Here is a 22025-nt window from a genome sequence, read left to right as displayed (position 1 = left end):
ACTTGGTCAACATAATGACAATATGAAATTACAGTAGTGTAGTAGACCTAAATATTCATCAAGTACCACCATAATGACAACATTAAATACAGTAGTGTAGTAAACCTAAGTATTCATTAAGTACCACCATAATGACAACATTAAAATACAGTAGTGTAGTAGACCTAAGTATCCATTAAGTACTACCATAATGACAATATTAACATAAAGTGGTGTAGTAGACCTAAGTATTCATTAAGTACCACCATCATGACAACATTAACATACGGTAGTGTAGTAGACCTAAGTATTCATTAAGCACCACGATAATGACAACATTAAAATGCAGTAGTGTAGTAGACCTAAGTATTCATTAAGCACCACCATAAAGACAACATTAAAATACAGTAGTGTAGTAGACCTAAGTATTCATTAAGTACCAGCATAATGACTATATTAAAATACAGTAGTGTAGTAGACCTAAGTATTCATTAATTACCAGCATAATGACTACATTAAAATACAGTAGTGTAGTAGACCTAAGTATTCATTAAGTACCACTATAATGACAACATTAACATACAGTAGTGTAGTAGACCTAAGTATTCATTAAGTACCACCATAATGACATCATTAAAATACAGTAGTGTAGTAGACCTAAGTATTCATCAAGTACCACCATAATGACAACATTAATACAGTAATGTAGTAGACCTAAGTATTCATTACGTACCACCATAATGACAACATTAACAAACAGTAGTGTAGTATATACATAAATTTTTATATGTAACATATATATATATATATATATATATATATATATATATATATATATATATATATATATATATATATATATATATATATATATATATACATATATATATATATCTACATATATCTACATATATCTATATGTATGTATGTCTATATAGATGTTAGTGTGTATATAGAAATACAGTAGTACCTCAACTTAAGAGGGTTTATATATATATATATATATATATATATAAATATATATATATATATATATATATATATATATATATATATATATATATATATATATATATATATATATATGTATATATATATATACACGCACACATAAACACATGTACATATATAAAAGGTGCAGTACATCTGTCGACCTCCAAAGGGTTTCCTAGTCCCATTTCTGGGTTTGGGCTATTTGTGTTTTTCTTTCAACTTTGTGTGCAAGGTTATGCTCCGGGGCGTGTTTATTTTGTGTTTAGAATGTGTCGCAGGCCAGTTTAAAAACCAGCAAGGGGCTGCAAATGTCCTCCACAGTGGACGGCCCTCGGTCATGTTGGCCCCGCGGTTTGGAGAACCCGGGGTTCCAATCCCCTCCAGGCTTAACCTGCATGTTGGCCTCGCTCTTTTTTTTTTTTTTTACACGTGAGGACAAGAGGTAGCAAAAGTGAAAGTGGTCATGGTGCAGGGTGGAGCTGTGAGGTGGACAGGTACAATGGACTGTGCACTGTGCACCCCCAGGGAGACCACTTGGCTGCTCTCTTGCTTCCTTCCCTGCCACACTCTCTCTCTCTCTCTCTCTCTCTCTCTCTCTCTCTCTCTCTCTCTCTCTCTCTCTCTCTCTCTCTCTCTCCTGGTGTGTCGGCGGAGGTTCAAAGGCGTTTGTGTGCGTCTGGTTCCTATTAGGCGCTTGTCCTTCTTCTCACGTCACTGACAGCCAGCCATCTGGGATCCATTGGGCCTAATTACACCGCCTTTAGATTCCCCAACAATCGCACCCCCCACTTCTCCTCCGTACTCTCCTCTCCTCTCCTCTCCTCTCCTCTCCTCTCCTCTCCTCTCCTCTCCTCTCCTCTCCTCTGCAGCATTTGTCAGTAGCCACCAGAGATGAACACTCCGTGCTACTGGAGAACAGGAGAACCTGAAATCTGGACCACCGTCCAGATCCTGAACAAAACACCCTGACACCTGTACCCTCAACGCCACTGAGCTGTTCCTTGATTGGACTCGAGTCCCGCAACCACCAGAAACCACAAGCCTGTCACGGGCAGAAACGTCAGCAGGAGAGTCCAAACAATGGAGTCACCAATATCACCTGATGATGGGCAGATTCAAGAACTCATTCATCAAACTACAAAAGTCAGAAGCAGTGAAGTTGTCACGTTGTGGAAATGGTAAATAAAAAGAGAATACAATGATTTGTAAATCCTTTCCAACTTATATTCAATTGAATAGACTGCAAAGACAAGATATTTCATGTTCACACTGAAAATCTACTTTTTTTTTGCAAATAATCATTAACTTGGAATTTAATGGCAGCAACACAGGGACGGCGTGGCACAGTTGAGAGAGTCGCCGTGCCAGCAACCTGAGGGTTCCTGGTTCGATCCCCAGCTTCTACCAGCCGAGTCATGTCCGTTGTGTCCTTGAGCAAGACACTTCACCCTTGCTCCTGATGAGTGGTGGTTAGGGCTTTGCATGGCAGCTCCCGCCATCAGTGTGTGAATGTGTGTGTGAATGGGTGAATGCGGAAATAGTGTCAAAGCGCTTTGAGTACTTTGAAGGTAGAAAAGCGCTATACAAGTATAATCCATTTACCATTGCAAAAAAGGTATTTTTACCACTGTTTTACATGGCCTTTCCTTTTAACAACACTCAGTAAAGGTTTGGGAACTGAGGAGACACATTTTTGAAGTGGAATTATTTCCCATTCTTGCTTGATGTACAGCTTAAGTTGTTCAACAGTCTCCCTTCTGCTATTTTAGCCTTCATATTGCACCACACATTTTCAATGGGAGACAGGTCTGGACTACAGGCAGGCCAGTCTAGTACCCGGACTCCTTTACTATGAAGCCACGCTGTTGTAACATGTGGCTTGGCATTGTCTTGCTGAAATAAGCAGGGGCGTCCATGATAACATTGATTGGATGGCAACATATGTTGCTCCAAAACCTGTATGTACCTTTCAGCATTAATGGTGCCTTCACAGATGTGTAAGTTACCCATGCCTTGGGCACTAATACACCCCCATACCATCACACATGCTGGCTTTTACACTTTACGCCTGGAACAATCCGTATGGTTCTTTTCCTCTTTGGTCCACAGTTTCCAAAAACAATTTGAAATGTGGACCACGGAACACTTTTCCACTTTGCATCAGTCCATCTTAGATGAGCTCGGGCCCAGCGAAGCGTTTCTGGGTGTTGTTGATAAATGGCTTTGGCTTTGCATAGTAGAGTTTTAACTTGCACTACAGATGTAGCGACCAACTTTAGTTACTGACATTGGTTTTCTGAAGTGTTCCTGAGCCCATGTTGTGATATCCTTTACACACTCGCTTTTTGTCGCTTTTTGATGCAGTACCGCCTGAGGGATCGAATGTCCGTAATATTGCTTACGTGCAGTGATTTCTCCAGATTCTCTAAATCTTTTGATGATATTACGGAGCGTAGATGGTGAAATCCCTAAATTCCTTGCAATAGCAGGTTGAGAAATGTTGTTCCCAAACAATTTGCTCAGGCATTTGTTGACAAAGTGGTGACCCTCGCCCCATCCTTGTTTGTGAATGACTGAGCATTTCATGGAAGCTGCTTTTATACCCAATCATGGCACCCACCTGTTCCCAATTAGCCTGTTCACCTGTGGGATGTTCCAAATAAGTCTTTGATGAGCAATCCTCAACTTTCTCAGTCTTTTTTGCCACTTGTGCCAGCTTTTTTGAAACATGTTGCAGGCATCAAATTCCAAATGAGCTAATATTTGCAAAAAATATCTAAGATTTCCAGTTCGAACGTTAAATATTGTGTTTTTGCAGTCTATTCAATTGAATATAAGTTGAAAAGGATTTGCTGTGACGACCGGGGCGCATGGTGATGCGGGGTTTCGTTCTCCCAGGATGCAACGGACTTCGGACACAGCGTGAAGGTAAAAGAAATGATTTATTTACCGGAATAAATTATACTGGAACAAAGAAAAGGGTGCTCATAGCACATAAGGCAAAAACTAAAAGAGCTAGCATGGGAGCTAGAAGGTAAAAAAAAGAGTTTAGCGTGGAAGCTAACAGGTACAGAGCCAGAACAAAAGTCGTCAACTGTTGCATGAAAACAAACTACGAAGCAAGAACGAATGACAGGGAGGACAGGCTTAAATAATAATGTCAGTGATGACAAACAGGTGCGTGTCGGGAACAAACGCGGCAGGTGAAAATAATAAGCAGCCATGGCAACAAACTCAGGTGTACAAAACAGGTACTCAAGGAGTCCAAAACTAACCAAAAACACAAGTATCTTGAAAACGTAAACAGAAAATATGATCCGGGCAGCGGATCATAACATTTGCAAATCATTGTATTCTCTTTTTTAAATTTACCATTTACACAACGTGACAACTTCACTGCTTTTGGGGTTTTGTAGATTGTGCTTTGGTTCACCCCGAATCTGTCAGTGAGTGAGCATAACCATCATTGATCATGATTAAGTATTTCAATGGTGAATTGACTGATGATGAATGGTGTCGTGAACAAAAGAAAATATAATAATAATAATAATAATAATGTACAAGGCACAAGTGCATGCCTGACAGGAACACTTCAATCATCCTTTGGTTTCACATTCAGACAACTTTTGTAGGAGACATTTTCTTCCTGCAACTGCCCCAACAACACCGTCTTTTTCCATTTGCAGTTACATAAAGGGCCCCTGCACAGCCGCCATGATGTTTTCCCACTCACTGGGTACTGTAAAGACTGTGGTTAGCTGAGGAAGTTTTACACATGAAAACACTCCTCATTTCCCATACTGGCTGAAAAACGGCTGTTCCGGAAAGAAGCAGTTGTTTCTTAATTACCATTCTAAACTCTAGTAAACACTGGACTTAGCTTTTCAAAGCCTGCACACCGTGCCTATGGCCCCCCCCCCCCCTTCTTTTTTACCATTACGGCTAACCTCATTAGCATTTTGCCTTTGACGAGGGGCCCACCCACTGAGCGAGCTGCATGTCTAAAAGTGTTTCATCATCTGCTGGTGACTCACTGCTAAAAACAAATATCACAGCTCTCAGCAGAACAAATAAATGCATCTCAGGAAAAATGACAGGAAATATGTGGTGAGTGACATTCTAAAGCATGGGGCTCCAAACTTTTTGACTCGGGGACCACATTGTGTTAAAAGAAATTGGCCAGATTTTGTGTGCGTGTAAGAATGTGTGTGTGATTGTACACACACACACACACACACATATATATATATATATATATATATATATATATATATATATATATATATATATATATACAAACTCCGTTTCCATATGAGTTGGGAAATTGTGTTAGATGTAAATATAAACGGACTACAATGATTTGCAAATCCTTATCAACCCATATTCAATTGAATGCACTACAAAGACAAGATATTTGATGTTCAAACTCATAAACTTTATTTTTTTTTTGCAAATAATAATTAACTTAGAATTTCATGGCTGCAACACGTGCCAAAGTAGTTGGGAAATGGCATGTTCACCACTGTGTTACATGGCCTTTCCTTTTAACAACACTCAGTAAATGTTTGGGAACTGAGGAGACACATTTTTTAAGCTTCTCAGGTGGAATTCTTTCCCATTCTTGCTTGATGTACAGCTTAAGTTGTTCAACAGTCCGGGGCTCTCCATTGTGGTATTTTAGGCTTCATCATGCGCCACACATTTTCAATGGGAGACAGGTCTGGACTACAGGCAGGCCAGTCTAGTACCCGCACTCTTTTACTATGAAGCCACGTTGATGTAACACGTGGCTTGGCATTTTCTTGCTGAAATAAGCAGGGGCGTCAATGGTAACGTTGCTTGGATGGCAACATATGTTGCTCCAAAACCTGTATGTACCTTTCAGCATTAATGGCGCCTTCACAGATGTGTAAGTTACCCATGTCTTGGGCACTAATACACCCCCATACCATCACAGATGCTGGATTTTCAACTTTGCGCCTATAACAATCCGGATGGTTCTTTTCCTCTTTGGTCCGGAGGACACGACGTCCACAGTTTCCAAAAACAATTTGAAATGCGGACTCGTCAGACCACAGAACACTTTTCCACTTTGTATCAGTCCATCTTAGATGAGCTCAGGCCCAGCGAAGCCGACGGCGTTTCTGGGTGTTGTTGATAAACGGTTTTCGCCTTGCATAGGAGAGTTTTAACTTGCACTTACAGATGTAGCGACCAACTGTAGTTACTGACAGTGGGTTTCTGAAGTGTTCCTGAGCCCATGTGGTGATATCCTTTACACACTGATGTCACTTGTTGATGCAGTACAGCCAGAGGGATCGAAGGTCACGGGCTTAGCTGCTTACGTGGAGTGATTTCTCCAGATTCTCTGAACCCTTTGATGATATTATGGACCGTAGATGGAGAAATCCCTAAATTCCTTGTAATAGCTGGTTGACAAAGATTGTTCTTAAACTGTTCAACAACTTGCTCACGCATTTGTTGACAAAGTAGTGACCCTCGCCCCATCCTTGTTTGTGAATGACTGAGCATTTCATGGAATCTACTTTTATACCCAATCATGGCACCCACCTGTTCCCAATTTGCCTGTTCACCTGTGGGATGTTCCAAATAAAGTGTTTGATGAGCATTCCTTAACTTTATCAGTATTTATTGCCACCTTTCCCAACTTCTTTGTCATGTGTTGCTTGTATCAAATTCTAAAGTTAATGATTTGCAAAAAAAATTTTTTTTTATCAAATTGAACATCAAATATGTTGTCTTTGTAGCATATTCAACTGAATGTTTTTTTTTTTTTTTTTTTTTTTTTTCCCCAAGATGGCGGCGCGCACAGACGCAGCGGCTTACGGCTCTCCATTTCAGTGCTCTTTTTTCCTTCTTTTCTTCATGTTTTTTTTCCTTTTGTGCACCACCTGTACTGCAAACACCCGGTACACCCGCCAGTCACTCTTGGATATCGGTAACTCGCACCAGATATCTGTTTCGAGCGACTTTCACCACGAGCACAACATCCCAGATGACATAGCGAGAGCACAGGGCTCTCCGTGGTTTGTTGTCGGGTCTGGGAGACGGCGTAGACGGAGGAGGGAGAGGAAGCAGAAGCGTGGCCGCAGGTCCGGCGTCTTGCTCAGGCTTAGGAAACAACCCCACAAGCCACCTCTACCGAGCCTGTTCCTCTCTAATGCCAGATCCCTTGTCGGCCCATTTCTAAATTACCTTTTGTGTCAAAAATTTTGGAGAAATGTGTTTTGGCGCAACTACAACCTTTTTTAGATGAAAATAGCACTTTAGATCCATTTCAGTCTGGATACAAAGCTTTGCACAGTACTGAATCTGCACTTTTAAAGGTTTTTAATGATTTGCTTTTAATATCTGATTCTGGCAGCTCTGCCATTTTAGTGCTTTTAGATCTTACAGCTGCCTTTGACACAGTCGACCACACAATTCTTTTAGATCGCCTGAGAGACTGTGTGGGTGTCAGGGGGACTGCATTAGAGTGGTTTAGATCCTACCTGTCAGAAAGGTCTTTCTCTGTCAGGCTGGGGGACGCCACTTCTTCTTCTGCTCCGCTTTACTGTGGTGTCCCCCAGGGATCTATTCTAGGCCCCATCCTGTTTGCACTGTACCTTCTTCCTCTTGGAGAGATTTTTAAGAGGCATGGAGTGTTTTATCACTTTTATGCAGACGACTGCCAAATTTATATGCCTATTTCAAAAGGCCACGGCCCCCTGACACTCCTTCTCAACTGTCTATGCGACGTCAAGGCTTGGTTAGCCCAGAATTTTTTAATAATGAATGAGGGAAAAACGGAAATTTTAGTGTTTGGTCCGGCCCTCACTGACTTGGGACCATTGCAAAATTATGTGCGTCCCAAAGTCACCAGCCTTGGCGTCACTATAGACAGCGATTTTAAACTTGACAAACAAGTCAATGGCGTTTTAAAATCGTGTTTTTATCATCTTCGTCTTTTAGCAAAGGTAAAACCGTTTTTATCTTTTAACCTTTTTGAACAAGTCGTGCATGCTTTTATTTCAAGTCGCCTGGACTACTGCAATGCACTTTATGCTGGCATTAGCCAAAAAGCTCTCTCCCGGTTGCAGTTAGTCCAGAATGCGGCAGCACGACTTTTAACAGGGGCCAGGAGACGCCAGCATATAACCCCAATCCTTGAGAGTTTGCACTGGCTCCCTGTTCATTTTAGAATTGATTTTAAAACCTTGCTGTTTGTTTTTAAAGCTTTACATGGACTGGCACCTCAGTATATCTCGGACCTCATCCAAACTTACAATCCTGCGCGCGCTCTGAGGTCCGAGAGCCAGCTCCAGCTCGTGGTGTCCAAGACGAGACTTAAAACCAGGGGAGACAGGGCCTTCTCTGTGGTCGGCCCTAAGCTCTGGAACACTCTGCCCCTCCATGTTCGAACTGCTCCCACAGTGGAGTGTTTTAAGTCTCGTCTTAAGACCCACTTTTATTCTCTGGCTTTTAACACTACGTGAGTTGTGTGGTCCTCTGTTGTCCTCTGTGTTTTTAAAATTTTGCTTTTGCTTTCTATTTACTGTTTTAATTGGTTTTACCCTTTGAAATTGTTTTTAATCACATTTATTTTATATTGTTTTTAATTGTGTTTAATATTGTTGTGCAGCACTTTGGAAACATTTTGTTGTTTAAATGTGCTATATAAATAAAGTGGATTGGATTGGATTGGATTGTACAGAAGATGGACGACCTGGAGTTACAACTTGCTGGAAACCGCTATGTTCGGGACTGTTGTGCTATGATTATCACCGAAACCTGGCTTCACCCGGAAATACCCGATGCTAGCATGCAGCTAGCCGGACGCACTCTGCTCCGCCGGGACAGAACTAAGGACTCCGGTAAGAGCAGAGGAGGGGGGCTCTGTATCTACGTGCATGAGAACTGGTGCAACAACGGGACAATCACTGAACAGCACTGTTGCCCGGACGTGGAGTACATGTCTGTTAGATGTCGGCCTTTTTTTCTCCCGAGAGAGCTGTCTGTTGTTATCATCACGGCTGTGTATATTCCACCGGACGCCAAAGTAAACACAGCGCTCTCTCTTCTGCTGAACACCGTCAACGAACAGCAGCGGGCCCACCCCGACGGTGTTCATATCATAGCAGGGGATTTTAATAAGGCCAATCTGAAGACTGTACTCCCTAAGTTCTACCAGCACGTGAAGTGTTCTACAAGGGGCAAGAACACCCTGGACCACGTGTATACCAACATAAAGCACGCGTACAGAGCAACACCCCTCCCCCAGCTTGGACAGTCAGACCATCTTTCCCTCCTGCTCCCTCCTACCTACACCCCCATCAGACGCCAGGCCAGGCCTATCACAAAGACTGTTATGACCTGGCCTGACGATGCACTCCCCAAACTTCAGGACTGCTTCCAACACACAGACTGGGACCTCTTCCAACAACAGGAGCTGGAGACAGCCACAGGAACGGTGCTGGACTACATAAAGTTCTGCATCGGGAATGTGACTGTGGAAAAAACCATCCGGGTTTACCCCAACAAGAAACCCTGGATGACCAGCCAGGTCCGCACACTCCTCAGGGCCCGCGACGCAGCCTTCAGGTCAGGGGACAGGGCACTGTACAGTGTTGCTAGAGCCGACCTGAAGAGAGGGATTAAAAAAGCAAAGGCGGACCACAGGAGGTGCATAGAGTCCCATCTGTCCAGCAAAAACTCACGGGAGGTGTGGCGGGGCATTCATGACATCACGAACTTCAGAGGCTGCAATATGACAACTGCGGATCAGAGTGCGACACTGGCAGAGGAGCTTAACTGTTTCTTTGCCCGTTTCGAAACCCCCCAGCGACACTCATCTGCTCCAGCCCTGCCCCCGCCCCCACCGGGCTCCGGCGCCACTCCACTCACTGTACAGGAGCACAGTGTCAGACGAGTGCTCCTGGCTGTGAACCCTAGGAAGGCTACCGGACCAGACGGAGTACCTGGAAAGGTGCTCAGGACGTGCGCCCACCAGCTCGCTCCCCCCCTCACCAGGATCTTCAACCTCTCCCTGGCTCAGGCAGTCATCCCATCCTGCCTGAAGTCATCTACAATAATCCCGGTGCCGAAGAAGTCTCCCATCACCAGCCTGAATGATTACCGACCAGTGGCCCTCACTCCGGTAATCATGAAGTGCTTCGAGCGACTTGTTCTCCAGCACATCAAGGACCATATCCCTCCAGACTTCGACCCCCACCAGTTCGCATACCGGACGAACAGGTCCCAGAGGACGCCATCGCTGTTGCTCTCCACTCTGCTCTGAACCACCTGGAGCAGCAGCAGAGCTACGTCCGGATGCTCTCTGTGGACTATAGCTCTGCCTTCAATACAATAATCCCGGACAGACTCTGCAATAAACTGGACACTCTTGGCCTCCCCCCTCTCACAAACGCCTGGATAAGGGACTTCCTAACGGACAATCATCAGGAGATTTCTCCTGATGATTGAGGGTACCCCCCCTCATGAAACAGGCCTGTAGAGATGAAATAGTCTTGTGATTTTTTTCCCACACATACATATATTGCGCTCTACTACGGTATCGAGCACTATTTTTTGGATAACCTTATTAAGACATATATTTATATATATTTATATATATATACACAAATATACATATATATATATACATATATATATGTATATATATACACACATACATATATACATATATATATATACATACATATATATATATATATATATATATATATATATATATATATATATATATATATATATATATATATATATACAAACCCCGTTTTTTATATATATATATATATATATATATATATACACACAAATATGTATATATATGTGTGTGTGTATATACATATGTATACATGTTGGATCCACTATGGACTGGACTCTCACAATATTATGTCAGACCCACTCGACATCCATTGCATTCGATCTCCCCAAAAAGGGGGGGGGGGGGGGGGGGGGGGGGGTTACCCACATATGCGGTCCTCTCCAAGGTTTCTCATAGTCATTCACATCGACGTCCCACTGGGGTGAGTTTTTCCTTGCCCTTATGTGGGCTTTGTACCGAGGATGTCGTTGTGGCTTGTGCAGCCCTTTGAGACACTTGTGATTTAGGGCTATATAAATAAACATTGATTGATTGATTGATATATATGTGTGAGTATATATATATTTACACGCACAAATATGTATGTGAGTATATATATATTATTAGTATATATATTTTATTTTGGACAATTGACATATGGCATTAATATTAAGAATCTCTGTAAAAGAGGAGTCCTACACCAGTGTGGTGGGAGCAAGGTGGGGGAACACACCACAGAAGAAGAGACAAGGACACACACAACTGAAGATGACACAAGGACACACACCACAGAAGAAGAGACAATGACACACACAACAGAAGAAGACACAAGGACACACACCAGAGAAGAAGGACACTAAGATGGTTGTCTTAGTTACCTAAATGCTGCCAAGTACTCAGCATCGCCCATGGAAGGACTCAGACTTTTGGTCCAGCCAACGTTCACATTGAAACCCTCGCCTGCCCCCGCACCAACCTGCAGGAGAACAGAAAGTGAAACCTTACTGATATTTAAAGATGTGTGACACCACATTATTAAAGTGTTCTCCAACAGAGAAGGAAGTGAAGCCCAGAATGATTCTTCTTGTCTTTGTAGTGAAAACTTCTCTTTCAGACCTTCTCCATCAGCCATTTACTTCTCCTTCAGACCTTCTCTATCAGCCATTTACTTCTCCTTCAGACCTTCTCCATCATCCGTTTACTTCTCCTTCAGACTTTCTCCATCAGCTATTTACTTCTCCTTCAGACATTCTCCATCAGCCATTTACTTCTCCTTCAGACCTTCCCCATCAGCCATTTACTTCTCCTTCAGACCTTCTCCATCATCCATTTACTTCTCCTTCAGACCTTCTACATCATCCATTTACTTCTCCTTCAGACCTTCTCCATCAGCCATTTACTTCTCCTTCAGACCTTCTCCATCAGCCATGTACTTCTCCTTCAGACCTTCTCCATCATCCATTTACTTCTCCTTCAGACCTTCTCCATCAGCCATTTACTTCTCCTTCAGACCTTCTCCATCATCCGTTTACTTCTCCTTCAGACCTTCTCCATCATCCATTTACTTCTCTTTCAGACCTTCTCCATCAGCCATTTACTTCTCCTTCAGACCTTCTCCATCAGCCATTTACTTCTCCTTCAGACCTTCTCCATCATCCATTTACTTCTCCTTCAGACCTTCTCCATCATCCATTTACTTCTCCTTCAGACCTTCTCCATCATCTGTTTACTTCTCCTTCAGACCTTCTCCATCATCCGTTTACTTCTCCTTCAGACCTTCTCCATCAGCCATTTACTTCTCCTTCAGACCTTCTCCATCATCCATTTACTTCTCCTTCAGACCTTCTCCTTCATCCGTTTACTTCTCCTTCAGACCTTCTCCATCAGCCTCTTACTTCTCCTTCAGACCTTCTCCGTCATTCATTTACTTCTCCTTCAGACCTTCTCCATCATACATTTACTTCTCCTTCAGACCTTCTCCATCATCCATTTACTTCTCCTTCAGAACTTCTCCCTCATCCGTTTACTTCTCCTTCAGACCTTCTCCATCAGCCTCTTACCTCTTCTTCAGACCTTCTCCGTCATTCATTTACTTCTCCTTCAGACCTTCTCCATCAGCCATTTACTTCTCCTTCAGACCTTCTCCATCATCCATTTACTTCTCCTTCAGACCTTCTCCATCAGCCATTTACTTCTCCTTCAGACCTTCTCCATCAGCCATTTACTTCTCCTTCAGACCTTCTCCATCATCCATTTACTTCTCCTTCAGACCTTCTCCATCATCCATTTACTTCTCCTTCAGACCTTCTCCATCAGCCATTTACTTCTCCTTCAGACCTTCTCCATCAGCCATGTACTTCTCCTTCAGACCTTCTCCATCATTTGTTTACTTCTCTTTCAGACCTTCTCCATCAGCCATTTACTTCTCCCTCAGACCTTCTCCATCATCCATTTATTTCTCCTTCAGACCTTCTCCATCAGCCATTTACTTCTCCTTCAGACCTTCTCCATCATCCATTTACTTCTTCTTCAGACCTTCTCCATCATTTGTTTACTTCTCTTTCAGACCTTCTCCATCAGCCATTTACTTCTCCTTCAGACCTTCTCCATCATCCATTTATTTCTCCTTCAGACCTTCTCCATCATCCATTTACTTCTCCTTCAGACCTTCTCCATCATCCATTTACTTCTCCTTCTGACCTTCTCCATCATCCGTTTACTTCTCCTTCAGACCTTCTCCATCATCCGTTTACTTCTCCATCAGACCTTCTCCGTCATTCATTTACTTCTCCTTCAGACCTTCTCCATCATCCATTTACTTCTCCTTCAGACCTTCTCCATCATCCATTTACTTCTCCTTCAGACCTTCTCCCTCATCCGTTTACTTCTCCTTCAGACCTTCTCCATCAGCCTCTTACCTCTTCTTCAGACCTTCTCCGTCATTCATTTACTTCTCCTTCAGACCTTCTCCATCAGCCATTTACTTCTCCTTCAGACCTTCTCCATCATCCATTTACTTCTCCTTCAGACCTTCTCCATCAGCCATTTACTTCTCCTTCAGACCTTCTCCATCAGCCATTTACTTCTCCTTCAGACCTTCTCCATCAGCCATTTACTTCTCCTTCAGACCTTCTCCATCAGCCATTTACTTCTCCTTCAGACCTTCTCCATCATCCGTTTACTTCTCCTTCAGACCTTCTCCGTCATTCATTTACTTCTCCTTCAGACCTTCTCCATCATCCATTTACTTCTCCTTCAGACCTTCTCCATCATCCATTTACTTCTCCTTCAGACCTTCTCCCTCATCCGTTTACTTCTCCTTCAGACCTTCTCCATCAGCCTCTTACCTCTTCTTCAGACCTTCTCCGTCATTCATTTACTTCTCCTTCAGACCTTCTCCGTCAGCCATTTACTTCTCCTTCAGACCTTCTCCATCAGCCATTTACTTCTCCTTCAGACCTTCTCCATCATCCATTTACTTCTCCTTCAGACCTTCTCCATCATCCATTTACTTCTCCTTCAGACCTTCTCCATCAGCCATTTACTTCTCCTTCAGACCTTCTCCATCAGCCATTTACTTCTCCTTCAGACCTCCACCATCACTCAGTGTGTCACTTTGAAGACTGCTTGACACGCTCTTGGCCACAAGGTGTGGTCATTTCCTCACTCTGTGTGTGTGTGTGTGTGTGTGTGTGTATGTGTGTGTGTGTGTGTGTGTGTGTGGATGCTTGAAAGGGAAAGAATGCGTTGCAGAGCGCCTGACTCCATTCTTCTCTCAGAGGACGTGATGTTCACAGGCAAACACAAAACACATGAGGCCTTCTGTCCTCTGCCAACTGCTAATGTACACACACACACGCACGCACGCACGCACGCACGCACGCACACACACACACACACACACACACACACACACACACACACACACACACACTACTTGCTTGCATGTGTAAAGTGTTGCTGGAAAGGATTATGACGGGGCCGATGGCGCGTCCTGACATGGTCATGTGACCCCCTGGTGAGTTATGGACCTCCACGGGGGGGGGACTCCAGGGTTCCTCCACACACACACACACACACGCACGCACGCACGCACACACACACACACACACACACACACACACACACACACACACACACACACACACACACACAGGTTGGAGGACCACTTAAGGCAGAACCACATCCAAGTGGGCCCACTTTCATGTGCCGCCTTCAACAGTGGAATTTATGGGAAAACTTTTACTCTGTGATTTTTGGCCAGGATGGGAGGAGGAGAGGGAACATGTGGGACTCAGTGGGTTAGTGTCATGGTCACAGTGTGTGGGACTCAGTGGGTTAGTGTCATGCTCACAGTGTGTAGGACTCAGTGGGTTAATGTCATGGTCACAGTGGGATAGTGTCATGGTCACAGTGTGTGGGACTCAGTGGGTTAGTGTCATGGTCACAGTGTGTGGGTATCAGTGGGTTAGTGTCATGGTCACAGTGTGTGGGACACAGTGGGTTAGTGTCATGGTCACAGTGTGTGGGACTCAGTGGGTTAGTGTCATGGTCACAGTGTGTGGGACTCAGTGGGTTAGTGTCATGGTCACAGTGTGTGGGACTCAGTGGGTTAGTGTCATGCTCACAGTGTGTAGGACTCAGTGGGTTAATGTCATGGTCACAGTGGGATAGTGTCATGGTCACAGTGTGTGGGACTCAGTGGGTTAGTGTCATGGTCACAGTGTGTGGGTATCAGTGGGTTAGTGTCATGGTCACAGTGTGTGGGACACAGTGGGTTAGTGTCATGGTCACAGTGTGTGGGACTCAGTGGGTTAGTGTCATGGTCACAGTGTGTGGGACTCAGTGGGTTAGTGTCATGGTCACAGTGTGTGGGACTCAGTGGGTTAGTGTCATGCTCACAGTGTGTAGGACTCAGTGGGTTAATGTCATGGTCACAGTGGGATAGTGTCATGGTCACAGTGTGTGGGACTCAGTGGGTTAATGTCATGGTCACAGTGTGTGGGACTCAGTGGGTTAGTGTCATGGTCACAGTGTGTGGGTATCAGTGGGTTAGTGTCATGGTCACAGTGTGTGGGACACAGTGGGTTAGTGTCATGGTCACAGTGTGTGGGACTCAGTGGGTTAGTGTCATGGTCACAGTGTGTGGGACTCAGTGGGTTAGTGTCATTGTCACAGTGTGTGGGACTCAGTGGGTTACTGTCATGGTCACAGTATGTGGGACTGAGTGGGTTAGTGTCATGGTCACAGTGTGTGGGACTCAGTGGGTTGGTGTCATGGTCACAGTGTGTGGGACTCAGTGGGTTAGTGTCATGGTCACAGTGTGTGGGACTTGGTGGGTTAGTGTCATTGTCACAGTGTGTGGGACTCAATGGATTAGTGTCATGGTCACAGTGTGTGGGACTCAGTGGGTTAGTGTCATGGTCACAGTATGTGGGACTGAGTGGGTTAGTGTCATGGTCACAGTGTGTGGGACTCAGTGGGTTAGTGTCATGGTCACAGTGTGTGGGACTCAGTGGGTTAGTGTCATGGTCACAGTGTGTGGGACTCGGTGGGTTAGTGTCATTGTCACAGTGTGTGGGACTCAATGGATTAGTGTCATGGTCACAGTGTGTGGGACTCAGTGGGTTAGTGTCATTGTCACAGTGTGTGGGACTCAATGGATTAGTGTCATGGTCACAGTGTGTGGGACTCAGTGGGTTAGTGTCATGGTCACAGTATGTGGGACTGAGTGGGTTAGTGTCATGGTCACAGTGTGTGGGACTGAGTGGGTTAGTGTCATGGTCACAGTATGTGGGACTCAGTGGGTTACTGTCATGGTCACAGTGTGTGGGACTCGGTGGGTTAGTGTCATTGTCACAGTGTGTGGGACTCAATGGATTAGTGTCATGGTCACAGTGTGTGGGACTCAGTGGGTTAGTGTCATTGTCACAGTGTGTGGGACTCAATGGATTAGTGTCATGGTCACAGTGTGTGGGACTCAGTGGGTTAGTGTCATGGTCACAGTATGTGGGACTGAGTGGGTTAGTGTCATGGTCACAGTGTGTGGGACTGAGTGGGTTAGTGTCATGGTCACAGTATGTGGGACTCAGTGGGTTAGTGTCATGGTCACAGTGTGTGGGACTGAGTGGGTTAGTGTCATGGTGACAGTGGGATAGTGTCATGGTCACAGTGTGTGGGACTGAGTGGGTTAGTGTCATGGTCACAGTGTGTGGGACTCAGTGGGTTAGTGTCATTGTCACAGTGTGTGGGACTCAATGGATTAGTGTCATGGTCACAGTGTGTGGGACTCAGTGGGTTAGTGTCATGGTCACAGTATGTGGGACTCAGTGGGTTAGTTTCATGGTCACAGTGTGTGGGACACAGTGGGTTAGTGTCATGGTCACAGTGTGTGTGGGACTGAGTGGGTTAGTGTCATGGTCACAGTGGGATAGTGTCATGGTCACAGTGTGTGGGACTGAGTGGGATAGTGTCATGGTCACAGTGTGTGGGACTGAGTGGGATAGTGTCATGGTCACAATGTGTGGGACTCAGTGGGTTAGTGTCATGGTCACAGTGTGTGGGACTCAGTGGGTTAGTGTCATGGTCACAGTGTGTGGGACACAGTGGGTTAGTGTCATGGTCACAGTGTGTGGGACTCAGTGGGTTAGTGTCATTGTCACAGTGTGTGGGACTCAATGGATTAGTGTCATGGTCACAGTGTGTGGGACTGAGTGGGTTAGTGTCATGGTCACAGTATGTGGGACTGAGTGGGTTAGTGTCATGGTCAGAGTGTGTGGGACTGAGTGGGTTAGTGTCATGGTCACAGTATGTGGACTGAGTGGGTTAGTGTCATGGTCACAGTGGGATAGTGTCATGGTCTCAGTGTGTGGGACTGAGTGGGTTATTGTCATGGTCACTGTGGGATAGTGTCATGGTCACAGTGTGTGGGACTCAGTGGGTTAGTGTCATGGTCACAGTGTGTGGGACTGAGTGGGATAGTGTCATGGTCACAGTGTGTGGGAATCAGTGGGTTAGTGTCATGGTCACAATGGGATAGTGTCATGGTCACAGTGTGTGGGACTCAGTGGGTTAGTGTCATGGTCACAGTGTGGGACTCAGTGGGTTAGTGTCATGGTCACAGTGTGTGGGACTCAGTGGGTTAGTGTCATGGTCACAGTGTGTGGGACTCAGTGGGTTAGTGTCATGGTCACAGTGTGTGGGACTCAGTGGGTTAGTGTCATGGTCACAGTGTGTGGGACACAGTGGGTTAGTGCCATGGTCACAGTGTGTGTGGGACTGAGTGGGTTAGTGTCATGGTCACAGTGGGATAGTGTCATGGTCACAGTGTGTGGGACTGAGTGGGATAGTGTCATGGTCACAGTGTGTGGGACTCAGTGGGTTAGTGTCATGGTCACAGTGTGTGGGACTCAGTGGGTTAGTGTCATGGTCACAGTGTGTGGGACACAGTGGGTTAGTGTCATGGTCACAGTGTGTGGGACTGAGTGGGTTAGTGTCATGGTCACAATGGGATAGTGTCATGGTCACAGTGTTTGGGACTGAGTGGGTTAGTGTCATGGTCACAGTGTGTGGGACACAGTGGGTTAGTGTCATGGTCACAGTGTGTTTATGTGTTATGCTGCATTAGTTTATGTGTTATTCTGCATTAGTTTATGTGTTATGCTGCATTAGTTTATGTGTTATTCTGCATTAGTTTATGTGGCCCGCCACGTAATTCTAAGTGAAATGCTGCATTAAAATATGTGGACCACCACGGCTTTTTATGTGATGTGCCGCATTCATTCATGCGGCCGCTATGTCATTTTTGGTGGCCTGCGAAAAAAGGATGGGAGTAATCAAGCACTTTCTGACTAAATGCATCTATTATTGATACAAAATGTGTTGCATATGTTGTTCACTTTGATATTATTTGAGCCTGCAAATTAACTATCAATTTGTTCGTAAAAATTAAAGTCACCAAAAAGAGTTTCCAATACAGATTGTGTAACAAGAATAATATGCATTTATATTACATGGTGCCCTGCACGGGCAGCCATAATTGTGATGAGGCCCCCAATGAAAATAAAGTGTAGCAAGAAAAATTTGAGATATTATTTCCATTCTATTTGGGAGGTGACGTACACCAGGAGGCCCTTGTGAAAATAATGATACAATGACAAAATTGTTAGAATAATTATGTATATATTATCACACAACTTTTATGCTTAAAGGCCGTTGCTATAGTTATTATCAATTGTGCTGAAGTTGTACTTTTCTATCTGTGCAAAGGGACAACTTGCAATCCAAGATTGCGAGTCGACTCATATCAGCCTGCTGACTGCCAAGGGCGAACATCGAGTGCCTTGACACAGACAAAGCAGAGGCAGGGCGATATCACGAGTGTCAGCACATTTCCATTTCATGAATAATCATATATTGTGTCTAACTGGGGCTGCTGAAATTACCCCCCTTCCTTCAGATGCAGCCTCAGTGATGTAACCAGGGACCTCCCAAATAAATAGAGGAGCACGTGGGACTGTACCTTAGAGCGTAGGTTGGAACTGTAACTAAGAGTACAGCCCAATACGTCTCTCCTCATTGAGCAAAATTTAACTCTGTCTCTGCATGATTTCTTGCTTCTTGTCTGTTTAATAGTTGTCATCAGTGTTTGAACCTGACAAAAATAATGTCTCTATTGAAGTGTGTTACAAATGTATTTTCTGTATGATTCCAATCGGTACACTTTATTTTTTAAATCACATTGTTTTGTACATTATTGCTTTGTATTTCATTGACTTACTTTTTAGTACTGTGACCTATTATTGTGTTTATTGACATGGTATCAGTGTAGATGGAATATAGTAGACCACTCCTCCATACGTCATCAGCCTGATTTGTAGAAACTACCATGAACTGTGAAATGTGCTGGAAACACAAACCACACACTTTTACAGGAACCTTTAGTTGCAGGAACTCGAGGTTCCAGGAACCAAAAGTTACTGATCTTTTGGTGAAAAAATGCCTAATTTGTGGGACAAGCAAGATTTGTCATGCGTCCAGGCCTTGTTGCTGCCGTAAGTGCAACTAAAAGAAAAAAAAAAAAAAGGATTTTTATAACAAAGTAACAGAACTTTTCCTGGAAAAAGCTCGGCCAATTGACTGCTTTTACGTATCAAGACAGGATTTTACGTTTTGTGGGAAAAACAAAAGAAAAACTGAATGGGACTATTTGGAAACAACATTTTACACATTATTTTCTTCATGAACAATCAACAATCATTTAAAGTGCACAAAAAGGAGTCTGAAGGCACTATATGACCACAGACCAGACAAAAGGTAATCACGACCAAAGCAAGCGATAATTGGTCTTGTTTGGAATATTGATCGATATTAGTCCTCTGTTCTATCTTCAGATGCTGCATTTCTGCAATATCAAAGATTGTTTCTTGAGTTTGAAGAACTGAGCGTCCTCACGTGTGGCTCCTTCTGCCCGGGGAGCGTTACACAAGATTACAGTCATTTGTCAACTACTATTTACCATAATCACACCTTGTACACATATTTATGAGGAATGACGACCATCATGCATCTTACTGGGCATACTGTTGCCTTACTCCAAGCTGCTGCTTGTTACAGACTTGGGTGGAAAGGAGCTGCAATCTTGGTCCAACCATGCGAGCTACAACGCCACACTAATTAACACAGGCGCTCGCAACAAAAAGTATGATTTCACTCACAGGAATATAGCAACCACTATAGCGCTCGTTTTGACATCCTTTTTTCTCCATAGACAGTATTTCTGCAGGCATTGAATCGCCTCAACAGTGTACAGAACAGACTATTTTTTGCCGCATTTAAAAAATCAATAAAGCCGCATCAGTAATTAAAACATATCTTACGTGGCAGTGCCAAAATGAAAAAAAATGTTTTAAAAATATATTAAACGTGAACAAATAAAGACATGACATATATGAACTCACAATTTGTAGCGCCCATCCGACGCCGTATAAGCCAGTAGCCGGCAAACCATTTCACCGCCGAGACAGCTGAGCTATCTTCCGGGGTTGGCCGACCTCGTCTCACAAGATGTAGTTTCTCTTTAAATATCCCTCTTGAACATGGCCCTCGTAAATATATATCTGCCACCGAATCAACGTTTTGTGGGTTAAAAAGGTGAGCACCGACTATTTCCCTGCTGGCCGGGTATGGCTGCGGTTTCGCAAATAACAACTTGTGATTGGACAAGTGGGTTAGTGTCATGGTCATAATGACTCACCTGGTAGTGACAAGTGAGTGCCCAATCACAGTCACGTTTAACGTAAGGCTACCTAGATGGGCTACTCTCAACAACTCATGATCTGATTGGCTAACGCAACTGTCTATCAACTGAACGTCCTTGGTTGGTTGACACATTGATTGATTGATTGATTGATTGATTGATTGATTGATTGATTGATTGAGACTTTTATTAGTAGGTTGCACAGTGAAGTACATATTCCGTACAATTGACCACTAAATGGTAACACCCGAATAAGTTTTTCAACTTGTTTAAGTCAGGGTCCACTTAAATCGATTCATGATACAGATATATACTATCATATATACTATCAGCATAATACAGTCATTACACAAGATAATCATCAGAGTATATAGATTGAATTATTTACATTATTTACAATTAGGGGTGTGAAGGGGGGGTGGGGGGTTAGGTTTGGTTGTTATCATCAGTCATCAACAACTGAGAACAGAGAAATGGATATTGAAACAGTGTAGGTCTGACTTGGTAGGATATGTACAGCAAGTAGTGGACATAGAGAGAGAGAGAGAGATCAGAAGGCATAAGAAAAGTATCTACAATTGATTGTTTACATTTGATTATTAACAATGCCGAGAGGGTGTTAGTTTAGGGTTGAAGTTGCCTGGAGGTGTACTTTTATTGCGGTTTTGAAGGAGGATAAAGATGCCCTTTCTTTTATACCTGTTGGGAGTGCATTCCATATTGATGTGGCATAGAAAGAGAATGAGTTAAGACCTTTGTTAGATCGGAATCTGGGTTTAACGTGGTTAGTGGAGCTCCCCCTGGTGTTGTGGTTATGGCGGTCATTTACGTTAAGGAAGTAGTTTGACATGTACTTCGGTATCAGGGAGGTGTAGCGGATTTTATAGACTAGGCTCAGTGCAAGTTGTTTTACTCTGTCCTCCACCCTGAGCCAGCCCACTTTGGAGAAGTGGGTAGGAGTGAGGTGGGATCTGGGGTGGAGGTCCAGAAGTAATCTGACTAGCTTGTTCTGGGATGTTTGGAGTTTAGATTTGAGGGTTTTGGAGGTGCTAGGGTACCAGGAGGTGCATGCGTAATCAAAAAAGTGTTGCACAAGAGTTCCCGCTAGAATCCTCATGGTGCTTTTGTTGACCAGAGAGGAGATTCTGTAGAGAAATCTCGTTCGTTGGTTGACCTTTTTGATTACCT

General features: G+C 43.9%; 1 protein-coding gene across 2 annotated transcripts in view; it reads right to left on the bottom strand.

Moving 5' to 3' along the window:
* Positions 1-22025, bottom strand: part of LOC133622752 (histone deacetylase 7-like) — a 156208-nt gene that overhangs the window by 6691 nt on the left and 127492 nt on the right. For both annotated transcript variants that reach the window (XM_061985687.2, XM_061985686.2), the window contains one exon: positions 11458-11555. In XM_061985687.2, the coding sequence (XP_061841671.2) occupies positions 11458-11555 (98 nt within the window). The remainder of the gene's footprint in view (positions 1-11457; positions 11556-22025) is intronic.

The sequence above is a fragment of the Nerophis lumbriciformis genome, linkage group LG23 (genome assembly GCF_033978685.3).
Source record: "Nerophis lumbriciformis linkage group LG23, RoL_Nlum_v2.1, whole genome shotgun sequence".
Taxonomy (NCBI): domain Eukaryota; kingdom Metazoa; phylum Chordata; class Actinopteri; order Syngnathiformes; family Syngnathidae; genus Nerophis; species Nerophis lumbriciformis.
The sequence above is the reverse complement of the archived record's forward strand: the minus strand, read 5'-3'. Positions and strand labels throughout refer to the sequence as shown.